The sequence below is a fragment of the Cupressus sempervirens genome, chromosome 1, assembly GCF_028749045.1.
Source record: "Cupressus sempervirens isolate cs-2001-9-10 chromosome 1, ASM2874904v1, whole genome shotgun sequence".
NCBI lineage: Eukaryota > Viridiplantae > Streptophyta > Pinopsida > Cupressales > Cupressaceae > Cupressus > Cupressus sempervirens.
In genome coordinates this window covers 112158455-112184834 of record NC_143118.1, presented here as the reverse complement: position 1 = coordinate 112184834, position 26380 = coordinate 112158455, and the positions used below count along the sequence as shown (strand labels likewise).

General features: G+C 32.7%; 1 protein-coding gene across 1 annotated transcript; it reads right to left on the bottom strand.

Moving 5' to 3' along the window:
• Positions 1-2566: 2566 nt before the first annotated feature.
• Positions 2567-3043, bottom strand: LOC149576469 (dehydration-responsive element-binding protein 2C-like). Its single transcript, XM_089794438.1, has one exon. It carries the CDS (start codon positions 3041-3043, stop codon positions 2567-2569), a length of 477 nt encoding a protein of 158 aa, XP_089650564.1.
• Positions 3044-26380: the final 23337 nt, after the last annotated feature.

Sequence of the window (26380 nt, the reverse complement as noted above, 5' to 3'; positions counted from 1 at the left end):
AAATCTGTAAAAATGGCCATTTTCAGATTTATTAATAATAGGTGAAGCTGTGAAGCTTTTGGCACCATTTCTGGCATACCCGATTTGGGGTTTCTTGAGAAATTTGGAGGATCTTTGTGATATTAGTTGTTTGATCTTAAAGATCTGATTAAAGATTGGAAATATCATACAAAATCAGAAAAGGGACATTTCATTGTCTATGAGACCAAAAATGAGTACTCTCCTATAAATGATGAAGACTATGAATCTGAGGATGTGTAAGAGACTAATGAAGAAATAAAGGACACACATAAAGCTTGAATTGAAGTTTATTTGGGGTTAGAGGAGGAAGTCCCTAAGAAGAATCAGAATGTGGAAACTGACAATAAGGGTGAAGGATCCTCATGATAAGGTACACATCTTGCTGGGAGAAATTAAAAAAAAAATTCATGTGGCAAGCAAGAGATCTTCAAAGAAAGATTGATGTCCTGAATCATATATATTCTAAGGCCATAACTAACATTTAATTTGGTGTTAAATAATTTCTACTTTGTATAAAATCCAAAGGTAAATGATGAGAATGGTGCTTTTAAACACTATCATAAGCGAGAGAAAGTTGAAGAAATATGGGATGCTCAAGGAGGACAAGCGGGATGATGCACAAGGATCAGAAGATCCTAAGGACTGGACTGGAGACCTTAAAAACCTAATCAATAATTAAGAAGCTATTAAGAATGTTGAGAAGCTATTAAGAATGCCTAGTTGTTTAGTATGTACTATTTTAATTTTCATGTTTGGTTTTAAGACTATTTAAAAATACTTTGGATTACTGGTTTAATTTTTGTGTTGTTATTACTCCTATATTTTATATGGGTAGCAACTATGCTAGTTTAAGTATGGAGTCTGGTGTCGATATTATTTTTGGCTGGGAGACTTTAAGGTTTATTTAAAGTAGTAGTAGTAGTATAGTTTTTATAGAGGTTTTGGTTGTTGATACTTTTGAATTATGGTGGCTTTTGATTAGTTTTTCTTGAAGGTTTGGCATTTGGTTGATATGCTTGAAGTTGTTCTACTTTGTTGCTTAGATGTAATGGCCTAGGGAAGAGCTAGTTTGTGATCTTCCTTGTTTTTCTATGGGTTTATGGCCCTTATGTGCCCTCTTAATAAAAAAGTAACGACTTTAAAAAAAAATCCTTGTTTATAAAGGAATAAAAATTATATGAAATAAATTTCTTAATTCTTTTTAACAATTATATTTCTATGACTAAATATTCTAAGAATAATTATCATAGACTATTGGACATGAATACACAAAGATTATGTTAGGTGGAGTGTAGGTGAGATTGCATACATTATAAGAATGCAAACTAATGCCAATTCTATTTGTCAAAATCTTAATGATTTGGAGATTTTATTTGTATAAGAATAAAAAATATTGATATGTTTTCTTGAGTAAATTATAATTTCTTAATGATTTGGAGATTTTATTTGTATAAGAATAAAAAATATTGACATGTTTTCTTGAGTAAATTATAATTTCATGTGACCTAGTTGTTTCAGATTCTCAATAATATAAGAGGTTGATATCCCATAGCATAGTGGTTCCTCTTTCCATATTTCTCTTTTGAATTATAGACTGGGGTTACATACCCATGATTGGGGCCATATAAAAAATCCTCAACTAGAACAATATTTTTTAATATATCTAGTTAATTTATATGCTATGTTCCTAAACAATTGATTGCTAGTAAATTTCTCAGTTAAAACACATGTTGTAAAATGAAGTTCTCAGTAATCTTTTTTGTATCTATTATGCTTTGTATATGAATGATATTGTTCTTAATGATTATTGATTGAATGATTATGTTTATTTGTTATAAGTATTAAATTAATCAACTACTAATCTTTTAAATTAAAAATAATTATTTTTGTCATTATAATAAAATATCATGTTAAAAAAGGAAAGAATATAATAAAAATGGCCTTCATTTATAAGCTAGAATAATATGGGCTATATGACATACCCACGCATAAATGTTAGAACTAGACATACTAAAATATGTTGATAATCTTAATATTATGTTAAAACTAGATATACTAGAATATGTTGATAATCTTAGTATTATAGAATTATATATAACAGTTTGAACATTGCAATTTTAAAGTTTTAAAATCAAGATATTATATTTGATTATTATTTTAAAATAATTTTATTTACCACGCACAATATTTTAGATGAACTATTTTTATTTTTCACAAAGATTAGCCTGCGCTTCATACAAAGAGTACATTTTTAATATGCATCTTACTTCAATAAGATTTGAGCTTATCACATTTATTTTCTTTCTTTTTAAATAAAAAGAATACCTTAAAATACATGATAACCTTGAGAACCTAAAGAATGAAGATGAATGATTAACATCAAGATGAAATTCTGGGACATTTCAATACAGCCATTTTTGAAGCTATTATTTCAAGACATTTTGATACAACCACTCATGAAGCCATTATCTCATTACATTTACATGCAACCATTGGAATGTTGTTTGCTGAGGTACGATGTGAGCAAGCCATTCATATTTTAGTTTTACTCCTTATCCAACATCATCAAAATATCGTTTATATCCACATCCCACAGCTCAGCCGCGGTCATGTCATCACTGGAACATTGATCTACATTGAACTCATCATTATTATTGCTATTATTGAGATTTTTATGTTGAAATGGAGGATTATTGAGGCAGGCAGAAGATCCGTACATGACTTGAGCGGCACGGTCATATGCAACAGCGGCTTCATACGCCGTCTCGAAAGTGCCCAGCCACAGGCGCTTACCATTGTTGGGCTCTCTAATTTCAGCTACCCATTTTCCCCATTTTCGCTGTCTAACTCCTCTGTAACTGTACAGCCCATTTTCAGGACCCCCCTTTCCCTTCATACAGCCTTTTGTGGATCCCTTGTTAACTCCCCCTCTTCTTCTTCTCTTTTTCATCTGCTCATCGCTTGAATTCGAGAGCCGCCACTGCTCTAATATTTCACTTACTTTTTTCGCCGTCTTGGCCATCTTTGTTGAGAGAAACAAGTGCAGGCTTCTCAATGTATAGGAAATGAAATAACTTGAGTCATACGCTTCTGGAATTGCCGAGTTTGACCTTGGAACATTTCCACAAAGTGCTACTTTGTGTTTCTTTGCCTTTTGATTTGTTGTCTTCGTAGTGGGAGTGACGTAGGAGATGACGACTCTGGGACATGTTCATCAAACTGTCTCGCCTATATCTAGTTAGGCGAAGAGACTAATTTATAACTTTTTAGGTGATTGAAAAGTTTAAATTACTTTTATAGAGTTCTATGTCAAGTCAAATAGAGCAAAGTGGTGAAAAGTGCCATTTCAAAATATTCGTCCAAGCTGTTATGTTCAGCTCCTAATAGTCACTCACCTAAAAAATAGTATTTTTGCACAAATGAACTAATAAGCAATGGAGAAAGCTAAAATATGATCAACTATTAGTACATCGACTATTAGTACATATGTTATGGACTATTAATATATGTGCTATCAATGTTTTGAACTTTTTATAACTAATAATTAGAAATCTAATGTGTTAGCTATTAGTATATGTTAGCTATTGGTAAGTTGCATCTAAAACCTATTAAAGATATTTGCCCAGAAAATAAAACTTAAGAATTTTTAAAGTCTTAAGCATTTGATAATTTTTTAACTAATAAATATGAGATAAGTTCCACAACAAGTCAAATTGTAATATTTCTATGAGGATTTAACTATGTAGTTCTTGAGTCAAACTCATTGACCATATTTCATGAGTAGTGCTTCTACATGGATCCATCTCTCATGAGAATAAATGGAACACATAACACTCATTGGATCTAGGTGATGTTCATAGAGGTGAAGCATCAGAACTACCTGAGATGTCACCCATCCCAGTTAAAGCTTAAAGGACTTTGTAATGAATAGTGCATACGACACTACACTTGGAAAATGTTTTGCAAATGGGGTTGCAAGTAGAGTGGGTTTAACCATGGAGGAAACTTCGTAGTTAAGCACACTCAAGCTAGAGTGGTATTGGAATGGGTGACCTCCCAAAAAGTTAAGTGCTTCACCTCTATGAGTATCACTTAAATTCAATAGATTGTCAATCTTTTTTTGTACCAAATTTTTTTCCTATGATGGTCTTTAAGGACTTCAAGAGTATAGGACCCTCATGCCTTGACTAAACTAGAAGCTTTGAAACACGTATGAACACCATTAAAGGATAATGAAGTTTGACTTGTTTTGATTGCCAGAGCCTAGGGAATTTGGGTATATTTCATCATTCAAATCTATTGTACATCTACTAGTCCCAATTCTTCAAGAATTATTGAACTTTATTTTGTTTGGAGTAAATTTATGTCTTTTTCAAAAGCGATGGAGCTAATAAAGTACTAGAGGCACCTGGTACAAAATAATGCACTACTAGAGAGTCCAAAAGCTTTGACAGAATTAAGTTTCCCATTAAGCCCCTGCTCAGGCATTTTGGAGTGAAGATAAAAACACAAACCAATATTCTAGAATTGGTTTATGAAACAAGAAAATAGATTTTGTTTTCTTAAGTTGAGCTAGATCACTTCGAATTATATTCCTTTCTTCATATATTTATTTGAGTCTTGCTTATTTCCATCACCAAAACTGAAATTTTGAAATACTTGCAGGGTAAAGAATAGTCAAACCTTTCAAATGCTAGTAAAAAATGTGTAAGCACATCTAGTAAACTCATTGTCAGGGCCACCCAATTAAGTGATTGCATAAATAAAATGCTCGTAAAGCTCTGCAATCCACCAAAGATGTGGGATTTGTCGTTAAAACTACACGGTCATCTTCATGAAGACTTGTACCTTTTAGAGTTCATCCCTATGAATCCTCAAAAAACTGGGGCTTCTCATGGGAAGAAATGCTTGAATTTCTTACGTGATACATTTTCTACAAAAAAAAAAGTCTAAAACCACAGAAGATGGAAAGAGCTGAAATAGTAACATCTAGTACAACATTTGTATAGACCCTAAAGAAGAGATAGAAAATTAGATAAGCCTGAGAACAAGTATTTTTAAAAAGAAATTCAAGTACAAACTTGAAAATCAGAAAAGGGAAAAAATGCACAGAAACTAAATTGCATCAGCTTTTTTTGCACAAAGAACTAAACAAGATTTTTTATTTGCATGGAAGTTTGGAACCAGGAGAAATAATCTTTTTCTTGGCATAGAAAATTGTTAAATAGAATTTCTTAATCTCCACAAAACCCTCAAAAATAGGAAATTATTTTTTTAAGCTAAAGAGTAAAATGTTTTCATTCTAGAGTGCTAGATACTGAGCAATCCACAATGGTATAAGGAAGAAAAGGTGCATGGAATCACTTCCTACACTAACCTTTGAGAGGACGATTATGAAAATTCAACTAACTATTGCATAGATCTCAAAAAATGCATAATAACATAATCAAAATAACAATGAGCTCATAACACAATGATTATCATGGGGAAACCCTTTCAGGAGAAAAATCCCACCCTCCAAAACCCACATTTAATGTATTCTCAAATCTAGAAGATTACAATACACTTGCAATGCAAGTTCTTATAGGAGCACATCACCACAACTCGAACTCGGACTTGGACTTAGAGAGACTCCTTCTAGCACTAGTCTTGCAAACTAAACTCGATGATTCAAACACCTCCCCAAGCCCTCCTTTTATAGTGATTTTTCACTTGAAAACCATTTGTGGTTTTACAAAACCATGGGCCAAAACCATGGGCAAAACAACCATGCCACATGTTACCTACCTGTAATTTGTAACTCCAAGAATACTATTTTTGTCCATAATTTTGTCCTCTAATTTAGACCCCCATAAAAGTCATATAATGAGTTGTTTACATTCTAAAAATAACCCTTCTACATTGTTCTAGAGACTAGACACATTTTTAACAATTCATACACCTTTTCCAACTCATAAACATGTGGAAAACTACCACAAACAAATTCTAGAATTTTCTAAAAAATTTCTAGAGTTTTTCGAGAAAAGCTTGCAAGGTTGAGACATAATTCTCAATGTTCTCCCACTTGTCAAACACCTTGCAAGAGTTAGGAGATCCACAGTTTCATGGACTTAATTGCTAGGGACCAAGAGGCCCATAGACTCTAAACACCATCTAAACTTCTCTGTGCTTATGGGCTTAGTTAATGCATCAACAACATTCATGAAAGTCTCTACCTTCTCCAGCTTCACCTTGCCATCATCGACCATATCTCTCACAAAATGATATTGTTCATAAATGTACTTTGTTCTAGCATGAAATGTTGGGTTCTTTGCTAGGTAGATTGCACTCTGACTATCACTATAAATTGTCACTGCACCTTGTTTGAACTCTATATTTGAACATAGCCTCTTAAGCTAGTTGGCTTCCTTGTAGGCATGAGTAGCTACCATATACTCTGCTTTTGGTAGTGGACAAAGTGACTACAGTTTGTTGGTTGCTAATCCAACTAATTGCACCACCGAATAATGTAAACACATATGCATTGGTGGATCTTCTTCTATCAACATCGCTAGCCCAGTTTGAATCCACATAGCCTTGAAAATCAAAGGAATGCTCATATCTTGTTCCATGAAAACATATATAGAGTACTTTGAGGTACCCCACAAGTATCTGAAAACTCTTTTTACTACATCTTAATGTGCTCTTCATAGATTAGACATATAATGGGAAAGTACTCCCATTGCTTGGGCAATATTTGGTCTTGTACAGACCACAACATACATCAAACTTCCAACAATACTCTGATATGGCACTAGACTCATCTCTTCCATCTTCAATGGGGATGAAGGACACTATGAGCTAGAAAGCTTTGTTCCCATAGTAACAAGAACACTCAATGGTTTGGAATCCTGCATATTGAATCTTCTCAAAATAGTACCAACATACTTACTCTATCCTAGCCAAAGCTTTCTATTTTTTCTCTCTTATAATTTTCATTCTTAGAATGTACCTTGTTGCACCAAGATCTTTCATTTCAAACTTTGCTGAGAGTTGAGATTTTAATTCTACAATCAAACCTTTTCCTTTGCCAATATACAACATGTCATCAACATATAAGGCAATAAATAGGAAATAATCACCATCATACTTGTAATATATAGAGTGATCATATTTGGATCGCACAAATCCCAAAATTAATACATATCTATCAAACTTTTGGTACCACATCCTAGGACTTTGTTTTATAACATACAAGGATTTCTTCAATTTATAAACCAAATGACTTTAACCTTTCACCATAAAGTGCTCTGGCTGTGTCATATAAATTTCTTCCTCCAAATCTCCATGAAGGAAGATTGTCTTCACATCCATCTACTCAACTTCTAGATCATAAGTTGCTATAATAGAAAGTTAAAATCAAATGGATGTCATTTTTTCTACAAGAGAAAAAATTTCACCATAATCAATTCCTACAACCTTGGAGTAACCTTTTGCAACCAAAACATGCTTTATACTTCTCAATTCTTCCATCTGAACCCATCTTTCTTTAGAACACCCATTTACAACTAATAGGCTTCCATCCTTTAGGAAATAGTACAAGGTTCCATGTGTCATTCCTCTTAAGAGCTACCATCTCCTCTTCCATGGCTATCTTCTAGGACTCTGAATTATTCATACCAAGAGCCTCCTTTACAGATTTCAGTTCATCAATATTAGCATTCAAAGAAAATATACACCTCCAATCATCAAGAGAATATCCATACCTTTTTGGTGATTTCCTCTATATACTAGACCTTCGAACAAGATTTGGTTCAGGTTCAAGTTCAGGTTCATGATTAGGTTCTCCCTCTTCCTCTAAAGATTCAAAACTCGTAGAGATCTCTTCAACAACTTGTCTTTCTACGAGCCTCGATTCAACTTTCTCAAGTGTAGCAAGAAGTTGAATCACATCTTTCTTTTCTTTTATTTGTTCTGGCTACACTGTAACAGAAGAAGACTTAGTTTCTCTAAAAATAACACCTCTGGAGTAAAATACCTTTTGTGTAATAGGATCCCAAAGCTTGTATCTTTTCACACCATAACTATATCCGATGAAGATACATCTAACAACGTTGTTGTCTAATTTTGTCTACTTCTCCTTTGGCACATGAGCATATGCCTTACAACCAAAAACTCTTAGATATCTAAGTGAAGGCTAGTGGCCTGACCATGCTTCCATTGGTGTCTTATCAACAAGAGCGAATGTAGGAGACCTGTTTATCAGGTAGCAGGTAGTGGCTACAACTTCAACCCAAAACTTTTGTTCTAGTCTAGCTCCACTCAAAATAATCCTAGCCTTCTCCATCAAGGTCCTATTCACTCTTTCTACAACTCCATTCTACCATGGAGAATACAAAGTTTTCTTCTCTCTTTTAATACCAAAATCTTTACAAAATGTGTCAAAGTTATTGGAGCAATATTCTCTGCCATTATTAGTTCTCAAATGCTTTATCTTTTTTCCAGTCTGCAACTCAACCATTGCTTTAAATTCCTTGAAACAACTAAAAAATTCAGCTTTATTTCTAAGAAAATACAACCATGTTCTTCTACTGAAATCATCAATGAAAGAAGCATAATAAACTAATATACCAATGGAAGGAACATCAACTGGACCAAATACATTTGAATGGATTAGATCCAAAATACATGAGGACTTATGAGAGCTTGAGTAAAATTGAACACAGTTTTGTTTACCATAGATACAATGCTTACAAAAATCAAAATTAAGAGTGTAGTCATTCAACCCATCAATAAGGTATTTATTTTTTAAGGTTCATAAACCTTTCTCACCTATGTGGCCGAGTCTCTGGTGCCATATCATAGTCTTCTCGATAGATAACTTTGATTCAGTAGATAGAGCACCCTTGGGTACCCAAAAACCATGACCATTTGTTGAAAGAGAAACCCTCTCCTTCTCCAACAAAGTAGTCCTCTTCACAGTCTTATCAGAATTACTATTGCACTCAATCGTGCATGCTTCAAGTTGGTACAATATACCCAATCTGCTTCGTCTTGCTATTACCATAACACCTCACACCATTTTCACACTTGCTTTAGAAAAGTATACATGCACACCCACATCTATTAATTTACTAATAGATAACAAATTCCTTGCTAGTCCCAAGATATGCAAGACACTAGGGTGATCCCACAATAATGGGTTCCACTTTTTAACCAATTTTGACATTGAAATCAATATTTTTGCAACAAATGTCACATTCAACTGACTATATCTCAAAAACTATAAATAATTTCGAGATGACATAAACTAATGATTTTGAGTACTCTGTTCCTACTTTGTAACCATATTTTTTAATCTGAAAAAATAAATTATTTAGGTCAATTTTTTCATCTCCTTCGAAAAGTGGTACATAATAAAATTTAATATTTTTAAAGAGTAATAGTCCGTTTGACACACATAACTTTTTTTCTAGAAATGATAATGACGTAATTATTTCGGTGTTAGATTTGCAACATCAATATCTAGAGGATGCATTTAGTTTGATTCATTTTGGTTGGATATTGTATAGTTTATGGAGTTTTGAAGTGACACGAATCATAATTCAGACATACGTTCTATTTGACATAGATAATTTGAAGTCCTTTTTTTTTTTTTTTAAAGAATAGAAAGGTATCTCAATAAGCTAATTCCTACTTCAAAAAAAATTTGACCTAATTTACTAATTTTTCCGAGGTGTCAAAGTCGGTTGATGCTGAATCGGTAATGAACCTATAATGAGTTAAACTCATATTTGAAAGTCTTCATGAATATAATATGTATTACAATTATAGTTGTTGGAAAGCTTGCTCCGAGTAGCACAAATTGGTATTTTTTATTTTATAGTAGGAGATCATTCAATCCCAATTTTAGAGGTCAAAAGAGCCAATTTCATTTTTTCTCCAGAAAACAACACCAAAAATTTGTAATTTGAGATGTTTGCACGAACACTATGTTCCCGCAAACTTGTCTAATATGTTCATGTGAACACATGTTCGCACAAACGTATGAGAAAAATAATCTGACAATTGGAAATTTAATTTAACATGTTCGTGTGAACATGTAAAATAATTTGTGTTTGCACGAACATACAAAAAAGGCAAATTTATCAAGATCTCAAATGGAAAAGTGGAATTTTAATAGAAAAATCACCATTACAAATGGTTTTGCATGAACATGTAACAAGGTATGTTCGTGTGAACATACCTTATTTAAACTTAATATGTTTGTGCGAACATATAATTATTTTATGTTCGCGTGAACATAGTTAGCATGTTTGAGAGAACATACATAAAATTCTATATGCGAATTTTTCATCATTTTGCGATTTCCTTCGTCCCCCAAAAGTAGTACCTAGTATTGTGGGTTCACCCACCATCAAATCTTCTAATTCTTCCATCATAAAATTTCACATGAATACTTCCATGACCAACAATATAAAAAACTAAGTTATCACCCAAATACACCTTACCACCATCAAACTGTTCACATTTACTAAACCAATTTCTATTAGGAGTCATCTGAAAAGATGCACCTAAGTCTATCAACCATGCATTGTCACCTACATGAGTGGCCAAGGCTACAATGAAAGCATCTCCATCTTCCTTCTCAGACTCAGAATTAGAATCTTGCTTCTTCTTCTGTTTGTTTTCCTCTTTGTAGTCCTTTCAGAAGTGTCTAGGTTTGCCACAATTCCAACAGATCACCTTGGACTTACCACAAGATTTTGATCTTCCTTTAATCTTGGACTTAGAATGGGCATGCTACTTCTCATTCTTGCCTCTTTCCTTTCATTTTCCTCGAACACTCAAAGCCTCTTTGGCATTCAAAGAGACCTTCCTTCTCATCTCTTTAGAAAATAGAGAACCAACAACATCCTCCATCTTCAAGACAAGTGAAGTGCTCCCTATGGCCATGAAAAGGTTGTCCCATGAGTTTGGCAATGAACATGGCAATATTTGGCACCTTTCTTCTTCATTCATCCACACCCCAAGTGAAGTTAACTGAACATATTAAAAATTTCAAGATGCTCTGAAATCTGCCCACCTTCTTCCATTCTTAGGGAATACAACTTCTTCCTCAAGAAAATCTTGTTCACAAGTGATTTCACTAGATAGACCTCACATGGCTTCTTCATGGTAGGTTCTTCATGGACATTAATCATTATAGAGTTTGCAAGACACAATCTAATGAGACTTTTAGTTTTTCTATCTCTCACATCATACTCAGTGGCTAAAGTTGGATCTGTGGGCCTTTGCTTCTTTTCATCAATTGCATCCCACAGATCCTGATCAATTAATAGATCTTCCATCTTTAGCTTCCACATTTCAAAATTTGTTCTAGAAAACTTCTCTACATCAATCCTCCCTGATGTGCTTGTCATCTTTGCAATCTTGCAACACAAAAATTAAAACCTCTTCACAGGCTCCCACTCAAACCTTGATTAACTCAAAAAACCCTGTACCCAACAAATAGAACCAAAACTAACTAGGCTATGATACCACTTGTAAGGAAGAAAAGGTGTGTGAAATCACCTCCTACACTAACCTTTGACAGGACGATTATGAAAATTCAACTAACTATTGTAGAAATATCAAGAAATACATAATAACATAATCAAAATAACAATGAACTCATAACATAATGATTACCATAGGGAAACCCTTTTGGGAGAAAAATCCCACTTGCCAAAACTTGTATTTTCAAATTTGAAAGATTACAATACATTTGCAATACAAGTTCTTATAGGAGCACATCAACACGACTCGATCTTGGACTCAGACTCAGAGAGACTCCTTCTAGCACCAGTCTTGCAAACTAAACTTGATGATTCAAACACCTTCCCAAGCTCTCCTTTTCTAGTGATTTTTCACTTGGAAACCATTTATGGTTATACAAAACCATGGGCCAAAACCATGGGAAAAACAACCATGCCACATGTTATCCACTTGTAATTTGTAACTCCAAGAATACCATTTTCGTCCATAATTTTGTCCTCTAATTTAGACCTTCATAAAAGTCATATAATGAGTTGTTTACACTCTAAAAATAACCTTTCTACATTGTTCTAGAGACTAGACAATATTTTAATGACTCATACACCCTTTTCCAACTCATAAACATGTGGAAAACTACCACAAACAAATTCTATAATTTTCTAAAAAAATTCTAGATTTTTCCAGAAAAAGCTTGCCAGGTCGAGACACAATTCTCAACAAATGGCATAGTGGATTGCCTCGTGAATGAGTATCTAATTGTTGGTGCTCTACACTGCTTCAGATTAGTGCAATATTCTTATTCTACAACTGTGAATCCTATCCATAACCCAAATTTTTTAGACCAAGGACTTAAATTTATATTTGTTTGAATTGCTTACAAGTGGACTGAAATATAAAGAGGTGATGTAATCAGATTAAGGTGTGTGAAATAATAGGTTTTAGTCTACATGTTGTAGCAGATCTTTGCTTGAGTAAAATCTTTCTTTGTGTATTTATGTGTTGATGTTATGTTATGCCCTATTCTTCTCCTATTTTAAATTATATATTGATCATTGATACATCCAGATTCAACATAAGAGGTGACAAGAACATTGCTCAGTGGTACAATTGTGTTAGCATGAATCTACTTGCATTGTTTAAAATAGGGGGAAAAATAATTTGTATGTATGTTGCATGATTAATGTTTTGCACTTTTATCTAGCCATCAAATCATAATTATCTAGTGTTCCAACTCAATGAGGTATATTCTCAGTTGTTAACAAAATTAAAGAAGTAATATGGTAGGCACACTAACTCATTAGAAAAATAAATCATAAAATTAGAGTAATGTTTATAAAATAATTATATAACATTTTCTAAAAAATTTTGTATCATTTTATTATTTTATTTCATATAATTATTGCCTAATTTGTATTTATAAAATTAACATAATATTTTTAAAAAATAACCATAAACATTTTAATGAGTCTAATATTATAAATTACTAATTCATTTTTTATTAATTTAGCTTAATATTTTAAAGTTAGAATTAATGGTTTTGGTCTTCCTTTAAGCATATTAAACTTCAATATGTACATAGATAGACAATCTATTATATTGTACGAAAATGAAAGCTAACATGCTTTCTCTTCATATATATTTACATTTTGTATGGTAAAATATGAAGAACGATGCTCATTTTAATAATATAGGTGAGCCAATAAGCATTTTGGTTGATTTCTTTAATCTTATTATCATCAATTGAAATGATGTACTATAATATGGTATTAGTAGTCTATAAAAATGGTCATTAATAGAATTTCATATATTATATAATAAAAATATGGTAAATGTTTTGATAACGTTTTAGCTAGAAATCTAGTTGTGATGGTCCTTACAAAAAAATCTTTATTGGGAATTGGCACAAATGCTCACTTATAACATAGATGCATATAAAATAATTTTATAAGATTATTTCTTTTTTTAAAATTAATCAAATCCTCATAATCATGAGAGATTTTGAGTCATCAACATATATTAATAAAAAATGATTGATATTGTTAAGGGTTAAGATTGTCTAGAAGAATCCAGAGAAGAGGCTTCCTAGAGCCTTCCATTGTACAATCCAAATTAGGTGTAGAACATTCTAGGATATAGAATACTCTAGAAAAAGAGTTTCTAGATTTTGGTATTACATATATAAATATGTGATGTACACATACAAGCTGTGCATTGTTAGAAGACATTTGAAGGTCTGATGTATGTAAGCAATCTAGATTAATAAATTATTGTTTATCATTTATATATCTCAATTTTGCCCTACTTTCTACATTACAATAGTTATTACTTTCATTTTTATGTTGTTTATGGCCTGTTTTAACATGATATCAGAGGTTAGGCTCAGATAGAAATAGATTTATGTGTGGCTCAGTTGGAGATTCATTTAGAGGTTCAGCTAGAAATATCTCTAGAGAGATTTGGTGTAGGAAATACATTATTCGAAGTGGTTTTTTTGCAAGGCTGATTTTTTTTTTGCTAACATGGGCTCTTCAAATGAAGTTTTGCCTATATTTGATGGAAGTGGTTTTGCACATTAGAAGATTGCAGTCAAGAATCCTTTGAGAGAAAAGGCCTTATGGAGGATAGTGAATAAGGAGATTGAAGAACCCCAAACTAATAAAGAAAAAGAGAATTAGAGATGCAAGTTGGAGCAAGCTAGAGGTATTATTGGTAAAGCTTTAAGCCCCAATCTCAATAGAAGGTTTGTTGATATTGATGATCCAATAGTGTTGTGGGATAATTTAGAAAAAGATTATAGAGATGTTGATATTTCTAGCACATTTAGCATAGAGGAAAAATTGGTGAACTTGGATCCATACTATTTTGAAAAAATGATTGATTATTTCAATGAAGTTACTTTTTTAAATGCTTCACTAAAGAAAATAGGTGTTGAATATTCAAAGAAAGATTTTTAGTTGATTGCAATGGTTGAAAGTAAGCTCCCCCAACCATACAAGGTATTAAAGGAATCAAGGAAAAGGATTATTCAACTAAATCCTAATACTCCACAACAAACTTTTGATCAATTTTGTAAGTCTATTATAGATGAAGAAGCCCAACTTATTAAATAAGGGTATATTAAGAAAAACCATGCATATGCAGCTAGAAATAAGTTTTCTGTAAATAATGGAAAGAAGAATTGGAGGGGATATAATAAATTTTAGAATAATGGGAGTTCTAACCATTTTTTAAGAAATGATGGTGTAGAGAAACAAGATGGAAGAAACCCCATTATTTGCAGGTATTGTGGTAGTGAAAATCACATGGAGAAATTCTATTTGAGAAAGAAGGACAATGAAAGGTAGCAAAGCAAGCCCAAGCAAGGAAATTTTAAGGATGGAAAGAAGGATAGATATAGCTTTTTAGCCATCTCCCAAAAAAGAGAAGATAAAACAAGTAAGGAGGTAACTGCTACACCTGAAATAAAATCTAATGTTAAGGGGGGGTATTTTTCTTCATATTCTATTTAAGAATGGAGTTTAGATTCAAATGCATCATTTCACATGACTGGAGATAGATCTTTGCTTACTTATTATGAAGGAAAGAATTTAGATCAAGAAATTAGTAGTGGAAATAAAATGAAACTATCAATTATAGGTACAGGAACTGTTAATGTAACAAATGGGTCTTTGAAAAATGTTTTATTGGTTAAAGGATTGGAGGTGAATCTAATTTTAGTATACCAAATATTTCAAGCTAGATATGAGTTTGTTGTTACTGTTGATCAAGTCATTGTTAGAGATAGAAAAGACCCAACCAATATAATTGCCATTGGTAGAGTTGATCATGAACAAAGTCTTTTTAAATTTTTGGGATTTGTTGATGAAGAATTTAAATGATCTCATGCTTATATTGCTCAAGCTAGTTATATGTCAAAAATTTGGCATGCTAGACTTGGACATATCAATCATAGGATATTGCAAGATATGGTTAGAATGGATATGGTTAGAGGGTTAACAAAAATCACACAATCTAAAGGATTTGTGAAGGATGTGTGCTAGAGAAACATCATTGAGTTCCTTTTGATTTAGGTAAAGAATGGAGAGCCAATCATCCATTACAACTCATTCATAGTGATTTATGTGAACCAGACTATCCCTCACTTTTAGGAGCTAGGTATCTCCTCACTTTTATTGATTATTATAGTAGGAGAGTATGGGTTTATTTCATTGAAAGAAAGAATTAAGCACTTGAAGTTTTCAAAAAATTTAAGGCTTTAGTTGAGAATCACTATGGGAAAATAATTAAATGCTTAAGAACAAATAATGGGGGTGAGTATTGTAACTATGCATTTGAGTCATTTCATGAGAATTATGGAATTAAATTGTAAAAAATAGTACCATATACCCCTAAAAAAAATGGGGTGGTTGAACAAATGAGTAGAACTCTTCTAGAAATGGCTCGTTGTATGTTGCATTTTAAAAGTTTACATAATAAATTTTGGGGTTTGGTCGTTTCTTGTGCTACATATATTGTGAATAGAGTTCCAACTAAAGTCCTCACAAATATCACCCCTGAAGAAGCTTGGAGTGGTAGGAAACCCCACATTGTTTATTTTAAAGTATTTGGGTGTATTTTTTGGGCACATATACCTAATAAAAGAGCAAAAATTTAGAACCAAAAAGTCACAAGTGTTTGTTTATGGGTTATAGTGAAGAATCAAAGGCTTATAGGTTATATGATTTGACAACAAATAAGGTATTTGTTAGTATAGATGTAAAGTTTAATGAGCATTCACAACTTACAACAACAATTGCTTTTCCTATTCTAGAAAATGGTTAAGATCATATTGATGAGGATGACAAATGCATTGTGATACAAATAAAACTACTAATGCTTTTCATCAGCCATTATCTGTAGGTAGTGATAATGAAGATGTTTCTCAAGCTAGACAAAAGATAAGAAGTGTTGAAGAAATCTATATGCAAGGCTCAAAAATCCAAGGAAGGAATGGTTGTGCTCTCATGGCCAAAGAATTTCAAGCAAATGATCCAGAATCCTATGAGAAATCTGGAGGAAAGAAAGAATAGGAGCAAGCCATGAAAGAAGAATATAATGCATTAATGGAAAATAAAACTTGGGAACTTGAACCTCAACCCCAAGGTTTTATAGATCAGCAACATCCTAATCATGTTTGTAGATTAAAGAAGTCACTCTATGGACTTAAGCAAGCACCAAGAGCATGGAATGAGAAGATTGACAGGTATTTTCAGCTTCATGGGTTTAAAATATGTAAATCAGATCCAAATATTTATGTGAAGAAGGTGAAGGATAAAATCATCATTGTTGTAGTTTATGTAGATGATTTACTCATTGTTGGACCAAATATTAGTTTAATCAATGATTTGAAATCAATTCTTAAAGGGGAATTCTATATGACTGATTTGGGTGGACTAACTTATTTTCTTGGCTTGCGAATTAGAAGGCTTCATGATGGGTTGTTCATCTCTCAAACAAAATATGTTTTGGATCTTTTAGAGAAATTTAAAATGCTTGATTGCAAGCCAGCCCCTACTCCTTTCCAATCCAAAGTCAAGCTTACTAAGGAATGTACCTCCAAGAAAGTAGATCCTACTCTATATTGACAACTTGTTGGTAGCTTGGTTTATCTAACTCATTCTAGACTAGACATTTATTTTGCACTCAATTTGGTATCTCAATTTATGGAGGAACCTAAAGAAAGACATTGGATGGATGCCAAGAGAATTTTGTGATATGTTTGTGGAACAATGTACTATGGCATACATTACAATTATAAGTCTCAAGTTTCTTTGCTTGGTTTTATAGATTTAGACTGGGGCGGTGATATTGATGATAGAGAATCTAGTGGAGGCCATATTTTTCAGCTTGGCTCAAATCCAATCACATGGAGCAGTAAAAAGAAAGCCACTACATCACTATCTTCATGTGAAGTAGAATATAGAGCAGCAAAAGAAGCTGGAAAAGAAGTAGTTTGGCTTCAACATCTTTTATGTGATCTTGGCCTTGAACAAAGTTTAGTTACTACTTTGTATTGTGATAGTCAAAGTTCTATACAAGTTGCAAGAAATCATGTTTTCCATGCTAAAACAAAGCACATTGAAATTGATGTTCACTATATCAAGGATCTTGTTCAAGAAAATATTGTTAATCTCCAATTTTGTCCAAGTGAAGATCAAGCAGTAGACATATTTACTAAGAGTATGCTCGGTATGATTGAGGTGAACATTAAGGGGGGCTAGTCATATAATGTTCCCCTCTTCCCCTCTCTTTTGTATTCTTTTGTAGCCAATCTTAAGGGGGGATGTTAAGGGATAAGATTGTCTAGAAGAATCTAGAGAAGAGGCTTCCTAGAGCCTTCCATTGTATAGTCAATTGATTAGATGTAGAACATTCTAAAATATAAAATATTCTAGAAAAGGAGTTTGTAGATTTTGTTATTACATTTATAAATATGTGATGCACACATACAAGTTGTGCATTGTTAGAAGACATTTAAAGGTTTGATGTATATAAGCAAGCTACATTAATAATTTTTTGTTTATCAATTATATATCTTAGGTTTTCCTTGCTTTCTAGATTACAACAATTATTACTTTGGTTTTTATGTTGTTTATGGCCTATTTTAACAGATATTTGAGTATGGGATTTGAAATAAAAAGGAACTCATAATTTTCCATGGAAGATGGCTTGAAATATTTGATTCTAGGCATATTTTCTCCTACAATATTATTGTTTGGGTATGATTGGACATATTTCTGTTGAGTACCATAGCCAATTGGTTGAGCGGTTTTTTTTTTTGTACATGGCTACCTAGGACCACCCAGATCCCATGAAATGTTAGTTATCTTCAACTTCCATATTTTTTTGGATGATACCTCTTTTCATTTGAATAATCCTTTTTTTGCCAAATTACCTCATTCCCAACATAAAGAGGCTGGAAGTTGGGACTAGACATTAGAAATTTCTTCCAATATAAGCTAGAAAGATAGGTCAGTATCATATCATATTGTAAGAAAAAGGAATTTGTGCCAAATACAAATATATGTTTGCAGATAGTCATAAACCATGGGTTTAGTTGACCCTTTTTTTACTTGACTAGCCATTAGGATAGGCAAGTGCAACATGTACACCAACCACTAGTAGAATTGAAATTGCAATTAATGCAAACACAGACAAAATAGTGAATGACTAATGAATACATATTCTTGTTTCATTTTAGGTTCCTAGGTATAGTTAGATATTCGATTGACTCAAGATTCTATGTCCCTCTAATTTTTCTATGCATAATAACTGACACAAATCCCCATTTCTCGAACAACTATCTTAGTGATTGAAGTAGCATGATTTGTATCACTAAAAAAACTTGTTTCTTTACCCATCAAAGAGGGTTGGGATTCCCTAATGTCCATCTTACTCCCCAATCACTCAATGGTCATTTTCTTTGCTTTTCTTTTTCCTTCTAGAAAATCATGTTATAGTTTCATTGAGTTTACCACTACTACTTTTAAGAACTTATCTAGCGGGCTTCTGTTCTACTTTAGGAAGACCTTGAATTATATCATCAAATTTTAATCATCCATATGACATGGTGATTAATGTATCTCCTTCATAAAGAATTTTCCCATACTAACTATTATGAGTTTCTCCTCAAGTACCCAAGTAGGGTTTTTTGATACAAGCTGATTTTCTGTTATGATATATTGTTAGAACAATAGCTAATACAATAGCTACTTCAGCAACAACAATTACTACAACAAAGATCGAAAAGATATCCCTAGACAACAAATTGGCCCAATCCCCTAAGAGCAAGCAAGTAAAGAAGAAAGACAAATAGAGGGATATTAGGATCAGGGTAGCATTCATTGAGAATTCTAATAGTAGGGTGAGCTATTGGTTGATAGTAGTGTTAGCAACTAAACAACTATAGGTGATCTTACTCTTTATATAATAAGGTGATTTTTCATGTAACATGGTCGTGGCGGTCAAGCAACAACTATATCCATTGCCATTATGGATGAGCATCTCATGACTTTAAAATGATTTAAATCAGATGATTTTATTTTTTATTTTTAACTCTTTCATCAAATTTGGAAGAATATAGAGGTGATTTATATTCCTTGAAAACCTCCACCTGCATCTCCATTCAAAATTTCTTGGCCTAGAAGCTTCCCCTGAAATCACAATAAATTTGGCTTGTTAGCTATGGGCCTAGTAATAAAAACATTTGGATAGGTTTTTACAATCTTCCCCCACCCCCCTCAAAATTGGACATGAAAGGAAAGAGCAACCTTTAATTTATTATGGGCCCAAACAATAGATTCAATAAGTTCTTGCCAATATCCATGGCCACTAAATAGGAACATTAAACTAAAGGCCCAAATGAAATGAACACTTAAGAATAAAACATCATATGCAGATATAATGAAATCACTTTGCCACAACATCTGTAGTGCCTACCTCTATTCGATGATGATTGTATATAGTGATTCCAGTTATTTCATGATGATAATTAGATAGATTATTGGTATGTGTTTTCTATGAATACTTACCCCATACTTGCATGTGTATGGAGTACACATATGTTTACTTTATGAATGATATTTCTAATATGGTTGAGGGGGGAGTCGTAGTCACCTACTAGCCAGGATCTACATGATGCACCACTTCTTGTCATTGCCTGTTTAGTTCAAAATATATGTGTATGTACATGCATGGATTTTATGAAGATTGCAAGTGTTGAGTATCGACTTCTTTGAATTGCCAAGATGAGTGTACCCTATCACAATATCTCAATGGTAAGAGAGGGGATATATCTCTTATGTCTGAATCCTATCCTTAAGCTAATTGTCCTAGAAAGTAGGAGAAGTACCTGAGTTTTTTACCTTCTGAATTTGTCAAGTGATGTAAATTCATGATTATAACACTTGAGTATGATCTAGTTTACTTTATTATGGGTTTTCTTTTCAGTCTTGTGGGTCTAATAATTTTTCATTATAATTAAATCAAATTAAAAGAATGATTAATAATTTAATTTAATGAAATTTTTATAAAGAAAATTTGATATTTAATTATATTCAATTAATTGAGAAACTAATTAAATAAAAGAATTAAATTTAAAGATATAGTTAAAATCTAATTTTGGGCGTAATAGTATTAATTTAATTTAATAATAATATAGTTAGGAGTTTATTTTTAAATAAATGGTAAATATTATTATTAATTACGTTAATAAATATTTTTATCAAAAAAAAAAATCAAGAATTAATTAAAGAGAGAAAGAAAATTATTTAATCAAAGCTCTAAATTGGGAGAAAACTCTTTGTTAGCAATTGAGAGTTCATTTCTTGAGGGCTCGATTTTGGAAGAGTAATTTTTCAAGAAGAAGGGTTTAAGAAGGAAAGGGAAATACTTGTGTGCTCTGTGTATTGTCGTATTAGCATTATATTTAGGTAGAATCTTGTGGATTATTTGTGTAGTAGTTTTCCATTCTTCATTTTCCTCTCTTCTTCATCTCTAATTAAATATGTTTTTAGAATTTTTAGATTGAGTTTAAACCCTCATGTTGAAATTTACAGTTTTTATGTTTTTGCGAATGAATTAATTAAATTGAAACCCTTGTTGTATATTTTAATTGTTCTTTATTATGAGATTATCTATATAGTGGGGGGGGGGGGGGGGGGGGGGGGGGTGGGGGTGGTGGTGGGGGTGTGTATTGTTTGTTAATCATTCTTTTAGCAAATTTATGGTTAAGGCATATTGTTTGTTAATATAAACAAAAACAAAAAAAAATTAAAAATATGAATTGGTGGATGGGGCCACCAATCCCCCACCCACCCCTTACCTGTTTACCCCTTACATGATCGTAAGGGTGTTGTCGACAACCATCTTGGTTGTCACGTGACAAACTCTATTGTCGTGATAGTAGGTACTGTCATAGGCAGTACTCTGCTATCGTGTCAGTAGAGTTGCTGTGACAACACTACAACTTACATGCTTTAAATTAAAGGATGGTAAGTTATTTTTTAAAGTATTTTTTTCATTTTCTTCATTTTTAATCATTCTCTACATCAATCACAGAGTCAACTAGCTATGTTAATAGTAGAAGAGGCTAATATAAGAGCTAAGTTGACACAAGTTCAAGTCTCCCTCACCCCACATATGGAAATACTCCATAAAGATCTAGAATATGTAGAAACTTTGTTAAAGAAAGATCCTCATCTTTCTACATCAGATGGACTAGTTCACCTAGCAGCCGAGCTGACAATTCAACTCAAGTCACTAGATGTTGCATGTGACAACTAGGATGCAGCTCTGAAGAAAATTATGGAAGTCCACAAATCCTTTTTGGAAAAATACACTGTAAGTGTATAAACCCTTTGACATAAGTGTCAAAAAAGGGGGAGATAAAATAAAAATGATAAAAGAAAAAGGAGAAGGAAAGGGAAAGAAAGAAAAGAGTAAGGGGGAAATAAACCAAAGAGGGAGAAAATAGGGAAATGAGCAGATAAAGAAGGAAGAGAATAATGAAAGGGGGAGCTAAATCAATTTTTGACCCCAGTGATATACATTTTGAGGAATATAATGCAAAAATAGACATAGAGCAAAGCACATATCAGATGACAGAGCATCAATTGCAAATACATTGAAGACAAAGAGTATCAGCAAGAGACAAATCTACTCAATGGAGAACACATTCTTGGATATAGAATAGGAACATTAACTTAGGGGGGGTTATACATTTTGAGGTATATAGGTTATCACAAAATTTTGAAATTTTGAAGTTTTGTATATAAGTTGAGTTGTGAATATGATTATACTTGAGAAGATTAGATTGATTATGTATAGTTAAGTATTTTTGACAATGATGTCAAAGGGGGAGATTATTGATCTTAGATTGGTTTTGACAATTGAGTGTCAACACAATTAAGACATTTACTTAGTTTATGCCGAACTAGTAGTGCATGCCGAGTATAATATGGAAATACAAGATTGTGCTGAGTTGCAATGAGTGCCAAGTCACTCATGTGCTAAGTCACTCAAGTGTTGAGCAGATAGAACATGCTGAGTGATTCAAGTGTCAAGTAAACTGTAGATGCTGAGCAATTCAGGTGCTGAGTTAGAAACAAAATTATAGTATGTGTCGAGCATCAGTAACTTCAAGTGCTAAGTAACATAGATTAGACATACTTGTTTGTGATTGCACAAAAAACTATGTAAACTATTTTCAAGATGACTTAAGCTTAGATTTCAATTCTTTAAAGGTAAGGATGAATCTATTTGTTGAATCCCTATCTATTTGCATGCAGCCAATAAGAAGATAGGAAGGATTAAGTAGCAAAAATGATGAATCTTAGCTGTAGATTCATACTTAACCCTAAGCCACCAAAGTCTTTATAAGGAAGATGAAGCCCCAACAATTAATAAAATTGAGAGTGAAAGAGATCATGTTACAAGAGGTAACAAGGTGTGAACAATCAAATTTATTCATAGAGCATTCAAGGTGACTTAGTAGTGAGAGTGAATTTCAAAATACATTAGAGGAGAACAAAGAACAGAAGGATACAAAAATCATTATATCAGATCAAAGAGGATCAAGAAGGACACTATTTGGATTCAATCTTTAATTAGGCAACCAGAGCCAATCACAAGATCTATGCCAAAACATCCTATTAGGTGATTTTAGTTAAATCTCTTAGGCTGAGTAGTCCTAACAGACAATTGTAAATACTTTAACAGGGTGACATTCCAAGTGGATGTTCTGAAGTCCTTTAGCTAGGCACACTTCTAATAGGGTGTTGAAATCCTCTAACAAGTTGGGACTTAATAGTCCTTGTAAGCCTTTAACAAGGTAGGCCTTTCACATGGTAGATCATGTTTCATGGTCAAACCATTGTAACCTTAATTGGCTATAATTTATTGTTGCAATAGTGAAGATTTGTGGGTGTCATCCCCACCCCAATTTTACCTTCTCATTCGAAGGGTTTCTGGGTAATCATATATGGTGTTAAGAGTGTGTGTTCAATTGTTTACATGTTTTAGATGCATTTAAATTTCATGTTATTTTCAGCTCATTTATTAGATGCATCTAATAAATGGTGAAAGTTTTAATAGCTAAAGTTTGAACTTTTGATTCACCCCCCTCCCCAGAAGTATATGTTTCCCATTTGTAATTCCAAAAAAAGGTTTTGGTAACCCAAAAACCCTCCAAGGTGAAGGTAAAAATGGGGTGGGGATGACACAAATAAATCTTCACTACTGCAGCAAAAAAAATTAGCTTGTTAGGACTACAAATTTTGATCACTTCTAATTATCTACCCTATGAGGGGTCTGCCCTATTAGGAGCTTTACAAGACTATTAGGTCTACCTTGATTAAAGGATTTAACACTCACAATGAAGTAAGGAATCTGTTAAGATATTTACAAAGGTATGTTAAAAGATTTACCCTGATTTAATCTATCAAAATTGATTCAGTACCCGATCCTTCAGTTTGCACTTACGATTGTTGATTATGGATCTCCTTCTTCCAATCTCTGATCTAATCTCTTATTTGATATGTCTTTACTTAGTCCTTCACTATTTCAATAGGTTGCTAACTCTATTACTTCACAACTTTCACATGCAGCCTCCAAAACCTAATTCCTTCATACAATACTTCATTTCCTTCATCTTGTCTATCATCATATTGAAATAAGGTTTGGATTTGCCTATTTAGAGACATCTATAGAGTCTTCTAGATGTCTCCCTTTTGCCTCTTCAACTGATTGGTTGTCCCCCCTTCATAGAGATCAATGATCCATGCCAAAATGCGTAACAACCATTATAAGATACTCTATGATTGTTAAATGTTATATACATGTTGGATTGAAATGGTTTGCCTGAAAGTTTGTACCATTTCATACATTTTTGGTCACTCAGTGTTACTCAATGCATACCGTCTTTGATTCTTAGTCGTAACTATTTTGCCTATTGTTGCTCAACATTAACTTACTTAGCTCCTTCTATATAACTTGGCATCTATGTGCACTTTCTGCTCGGCATTCACTAAACTCGTCTTATATGGAAGCACTCTGCAACCAAAGACTTGCTCGAATCCTATAGAGCTCAGCTTATACATAATTATTTACAAGTCTTAACATGACTTGGCCTATGTAGAGCAACTTAGTCATAGTGATGATCAAATGACTCTACCTTATATATATGACTAAGTGTTTGACACTAATAGACAATCAAACTTAGATATACAAACAACTCAGGAGACCTAGGAAGAGGAGGTTGTCTATGAGACCAAAAATGTGTAGTCTCCTAAAAATGATGAAGAGACTAACACCAAGGATGAAGACTATGAATCTAAGGATGTGGAAGAGACTAATGAAGAAATAAAGGATAGACATGAAGCTTGAATTGAAGTTTATTTGGGGTTAGAGGAGGAAGTCCCTAAGAAGAATCAGAATGTGGAAACTAACAATAAGGAGGTGAAGGATCCTCATGATAAGGTACAAATCTTACTGGGAGAAATAAAAAAGAATTTAATGTGGCAGGCAAGGGATCTTCAAATAAAGATTGATGTTCTGAATCATATTTATTCTAAGGCCATAACTAACATTTGATTTGGTGTTAAATGATTTCTACTTTGTATAGAATCCAAAGGTAAATGGTGATAATGGTGCTTTTAAACACTATTATAGGAAAGAACAATTTAAAGAAATATGGGATACTCAAGGAGGACAAGCGGGATGATGCACAAGGATTAGAGGATCCTAAGGACTGGACCGGAGACCTTAAAAACCTAGTCAATAATTAAGAAGCTATTAAGAATGCCTACTTGTTTAGGATCTGCTATTTTAATTTCCATGTTTGGTTTTAAGACTATTTAAAAATACTTTGGGTTACTGGTTTAATTTTTGTGTTGTTATTACTCCTGTATTTTATATGGGTAGCAACTATGCTAGTTTAAGTATGGAGTCTAGTGCCAATATTATTTCTAGCTGGGAGACTTTAAGGTTTATTTAAAGTAGTAGTAGTAGTAGTAGTATAGTTTTAATAGAGGTTTTGGTTGTTGATACTTTGGAATTATGGTGGCTTTTAATTAGCATTTCTTGAAGGTTTGGCATTTGGTTATAATGGTTGATGTTGTTCTACTTTGTTGCTTAGATGTAATGGCCTAGGGAAGAGCTAGTTTGTGATCTTCATTATTTTTCTATGGGTTTATGGCCCTTTTGTGTCCTCTTAATTTAAAAAAATGACTTAAAAAAATTTCCTTGTTTACAAAGGAATAAAAATTATATGAAATAAATTTCTTAATTCTTTTTAACAATTATATATCTATGACTAAATATTCTAAGAATAATTATCATAGACTATTGGACATGAATACACAAAGATTATGTTAGGTGGAGTGTAGGTGAGATTGCATACATTATAAGAATGCAAACTAATGCCAATTCCATTTGTCAAAATCTTCTATTGATTTGGGGATTTTTTTTTTTATAAGAATAAAAAATTGATATGTTTTCTTGAGTAAATTATAATTTCATGTGACCTAGTTGTTTCAGATTCTCAATAATATAAGATGTTGATATCCAGTAGCATAGTGGTTCCTCTCTCCATATTTCTCTTTTCTATTATACAGTGGGGTTGAATATTGATGATTGGGGCCATATAAAAAATCCTCAACTAGAACAATATTTTTTAATATATCTAATCAATTTATATGCTATGTTCCTAAATAGTAGATTACTAGTAAATTTCTCAGTTAAAACACATGTTGTAAAATGAAGTTCTCAGTAATCTTTTTTGTATCTACTATGCTTTGTATATGAA

What these genes read in the sequence shown, in the direction of transcription:
- LOC149576469 (XM_089794438.1), bottom strand. Translation starts at nt 3,043, where the DNA reads ATGGCCAAGACGGCGAAAAAAGTAAGTGAAATATTAGAGCAGTGGCGG.